Consider the following 4,326-nt stretch of genomic DNA (forward strand, 5'->3'; position numbering starts at 1 on the left):
ACTCTGCCGAGGACATGGAGGTCCTGGGCCTCCTTCACCGCCGCTCCCTCACCACCAGACACCTGGAGGAAGAATGCCTCATCTTCCGCCTCGGAACACTTCTACCCCAGGGCATCAATGTGGACTTCAACAGTTTCCTCATTTCTGGTTCCCCCACCTCACCCTAGTTCCAAACTTCCAGTTCAGCACTGTCCCCATGACTTGTGCTCCCTGCCTATCTTCTTTTCCACCTATCCACTCCACCCTCCTCCCTGACCTATCACCTTCATCCCCTCCCCCACTCACCTATTGTACTCTATGCTACTCTCTCCCCACCCCCACCCTCCTCTAGCTTATCTCTCCACGCTTCAGGCTCTCTGCCTTTATTCCTGATGAAGGGCTTTTGCCCGAAATGTCGATTTTACTGCTCCTCAGATGCTGCCTGAACCGCTGTGCTCTTCCAGCACCACTAACCCAGAGTCTGTACTCCATAGAGTTTGGAAGAATGAAAGACAACCTTATTGAAACATACTATTTGCTTATGGGACTTGACATAGTAGGTGGGCAGAACTGTAGGACAGACGATGAAAAGAGGGCACAATCTCAGAGTAAGGGATTGTCCATTTAAGACGGAGATGAGGAGGAATGTCTTCCCTCAGAGTATAGCAAATCTGTGGAATTTCTTACCACAGAGGACTGTCAGGCTGAGTTTTTAAGTATGTTCAAGGCTGAGATAGACAGATTTTAATCAGCAAGTAAATCAAGGATTATGGGGACAGAGCAGGAGAGTGGAGTTGAGGATTATCAGATCAGCCATGATCTCATTGAATGCAATCTTAATAGACTGGATGGCCTATGCTGTTTCTACATTTTAAGGACTTTTGGGACATATTGCTGTTTGACAGTCAAGAATCACCTAACCGGTCAATGATTTTGTCCCCAAGTTAAAGATGGAGTGCAAGGCTGGACTTTCAGAACAGTAGAAAGATAAAATTTGATTTCTGAAGAATGTGAAAGCTACAGTAATATATACACTCGAAGGCTAACAACCTCATTCACTGCAAACAAAACGCCGAGTGGCCAAACCGTGTATTTCACAGCACCAGCTTACATCACAGAATGATGTTAAAAATACAGACATCGGAATTTTGAAATGGCAAATAAAACTGGCGCTCAACAGTGATGACAAAACAATACGTCAAGCGTGGATGAGCTATGGTTTAAATAATAGAGATTCTGGACATCTTAAAACAAAATAGGCTTAACTCAGGTGAACCATTACTACAAGTTGGTAACGCTGGATTCGTTCATCCACGGGTCCCTTTGTCTACTGCTAACATTGTTACATGGTTCCTGAAAAACACCTTTTTGAATTCAGTGATCCGGGCAGTCCTGAGTGACCTTCCGCACTAGGGAAGGTGGGTGTTGTAGGGGTCCCAGACCTGTGCAAAGCTTGTGGAGCCTCACAGCTTTCAACCTGGCCGCAAAATGAATGAGCTGTGCCAGTGAAAACGCCGGCACCCCGGGGCAGCCCGTATGTGCAAGCCGTCACGTCGCAAGCTGTTCACATATGCAGGACGAAACTTTTCTGAGTTCACTTGAGTCTGTGTTCAAGGGAGAAGATTATGATTAAGGCTGACTCACAGGCTCTTCGCTGGAGAGTACGGACGGTGGGGTTTCTCCACCAGGAGCAGCTCCGAACCGAGGGAGGCAAAATCTTGAAGAAACTCGCCATCTCTGTGTCTATCTATCTGTGTGTGTGAACAGAGGCTGTAATGTGGGAGCAGGAAGAATCCAATACGTAAGCTGCGTGAAGGCGGCCCATAACGTGCTCTGGGTGCAGCTGAAACAAGCTTTGTGAGTGAGAGCCACAAAGTCACAGTAGTTCCCATTTACCCAAACATCAGCATCTTCCAAATTTCAGAAGCAGGACCTGGGGGCATTGCCCAGTCGATTATTACCAGAATCATGAAATGAGGGAAGGTTTAAAATCTACAATTTGAAATGAATGATGACGTGCTCCCAACTGCCTGATGAGGCAGGAAAACGACTTTTCACAATGACTGTCTCATTCGGTTGATTTTTTTTTTCCCCGAATTGCCTTTATTGAAAGATACTTTGTATAAACGGAGACAGTATTTCAAACGATGCAAACAAAATGTGATGGAGGGGAAACCCAGTGGGTCTGGCAGCATCTGTGGAAAGAATGAACAGTTAATGTTGCAAGTCTGATCTGACTCTTTGGGACTCTTTCAAAAGTCACATTGGACTCAAAATATTTAACTACGTCTTTTATCTCCATAGATGCTACTCAGTTTCTCTGGCGTTTTGTTATTCTTTTAATTTCAGATTTCCAGTAGCTGCAAAACTTTGCTTGTATTCGAATGTTTCAAGCAAAGGGAAGACGCTTCCCAGGAAAACTTTCAAACATTTCTGCTGGCAAAGCTCAGCTCCACGTTTAAGGGAGGCCGAATGCCACACCATGTCTCCAGGAGATGTCCTCAGACAGACACAGGAAGTAGTCGGTTGAGGAGAATGCCTGTCGACAATAATCCGTGCTATGGACCTGAGGGAATGTAAATCAAAATCCATAACATGATTGATGTTTATTCTTGAAGAGGGTTATAATTGTCATATTCTTGCAGTTGACAGCAAGGGAGTGAGTAGAGTTTCTTGGCTCCCAAATCCCTAGGATCAGTTTGTGAAGTTTTGATGTGAGCATAAGCCAACCCGGTTTGATCTCAGCTGGAACGCCACCACAGCTGCAGGCTTTGTTGTTTTCTGTCATTTAGTTGTTTGTCGCAACTCTCTGATCCATGATCATGGATTCAACTGTGGGGTATTGAGGGATAGCCCAGAGACTATCAGTTGGCACGGCAGATTCAAAGTTGAAAAGTTGTTGAAAATATCCTTTCTACCATTTACAGATGGCATTATCAGCTTTAAGAAAAAGAAACACTATCTTGTGAACAATGGAGATATTATCCATTTGATCTTAGTCTTTTTTAAAGATTAAATCATGGAATTTGGGCATCAATAGCTGACCAGCATTTAATGCCCATAGCTAGTTCTCCTTGAGATGGTGGCGGTGAGCTTCCTTCTAGAACCACTGCAGTCTGTTTGGTATATGTGCACCCAGCATTCTGACCCAGTGATACTTAAGGAGCGATAATATATTTACAAGTCAGGATAGTGCACAGCTTGGACGAGAACTTAGTAGGTTATGATGTTCCCATGTATCTGCCACCCTTGACCTACTAGATAATTTGTTGTGGGTTTGGAAACTGCTGTCCAAAGACCATTGATTAATTTCTGCAGTGCATCCTGAAAATAGTACATCCTGCTGCTACTGAATGTTAGTGGTGGATGGACTGAATATTCTGTGGTGCTAATCAAGCAAGCTGCCTTGTCCTGGCTGGTATCAAACATCTTGACTGTTATTGGAGCTGCAGTCATCCAGGCAAGTGGGAAGTACTATATTCCATCACACCCCTGACTCAGAACATGAGTTACTTGCTGCATGGTTCCTTGCTTCTGCCTTTCGCTTGTCGCTACAATATTTATATGGCTAGTCCAGTTCAGATTCTAGTCAGTGATACCTCGTCAGGATAAGAAATAAGAACAGGAGTAGGCCATTCTGCCCCTCCAGTCTATTCCATTATTCAGCAGGATAATGGGTGATCTGGCATGCCTTAGGTCTACTTTCCTGCATTTCCCTCACAACCCTTGATTCTCCTACTGAACAAAAATCTATTTATTGTTTACAGTGGGGAATTCAGCAATGGCAATTCCATTGAATCTCAAAAGCTGATGGTCAGATGGTCTTATTGGAAAAGGACAGCCCCATATAGCATGTCACTTGCCGCTTGTCAGCTTAAACCTAGATATTGTTCATTCTGAATATGAACATGGATTGCTTCAATATCTGAGGGATTGTGAATGATGCTGAACATATGCTGTCTTTGGGCAATATTCTCATTTAGAGTCATAGAGATGTACAGCATGGAAACAGATCCTTTGGTCCAACCTGTCCAAGCCGACTAGATATCCCAACCCAATCTAGTCCCACCTGTCAGCACCCGGCCCATATCCCTCCAAACCTTTCCTATTCATATACCCATCCAAATGCCTTTTAAATGTTGCAATTGTATCAGCCTCCTCCACTTCCTCTTGCAGCTCATTCCATACTCGTACCACCCTTTGTGTGAAAAAGTTGCCCCTTAGGTCTCTTTTATGTCTTTCTCCTCTCACCCTAAACCTATGCCCTCTAGTTCTGGATTCCCCCACCCCAGGGAAAAGACTTTACCTATTTATCCTATCCATGCCCCTCATAATTTTGTAAACCTC

At 44.4% G+C, this 4,326-nt stretch overlaps 1 protein-coding gene across 1 annotated transcript in view; it reads right to left on the reverse strand.

The window, feature by feature from the left end:
- The window catches only part of LOC122558882 (isocitrate dehydrogenase [NADP], mitochondrial-like), an 87,138-nt gene extending 84,660 nt beyond the window's left edge, over positions 1-2,478 (reverse strand). Inside the window, exon 1 of the mRNA XM_043707791.1 lies at positions 1,624-2,478. Coding sequence (XP_043563726.1) covers positions 1,624-1,714 — 91 coding nt within the window. The 5' untranslated portion in view covers positions 1,715-2,478. The remainder of the gene's footprint in view (positions 1-1,623) is intronic.
- Positions 2,479-4,326: the final 1,848 nt, after the last annotated feature.

This window comes from Chiloscyllium plagiosum, chromosome 2 (assembly GCF_004010195.1).
Source record: "Chiloscyllium plagiosum isolate BGI_BamShark_2017 chromosome 2, ASM401019v2, whole genome shotgun sequence".
Taxonomy (NCBI): Eukaryota; Metazoa; Chordata; class Chondrichthyes; order Orectolobiformes; family Hemiscylliidae; genus Chiloscyllium; species Chiloscyllium plagiosum.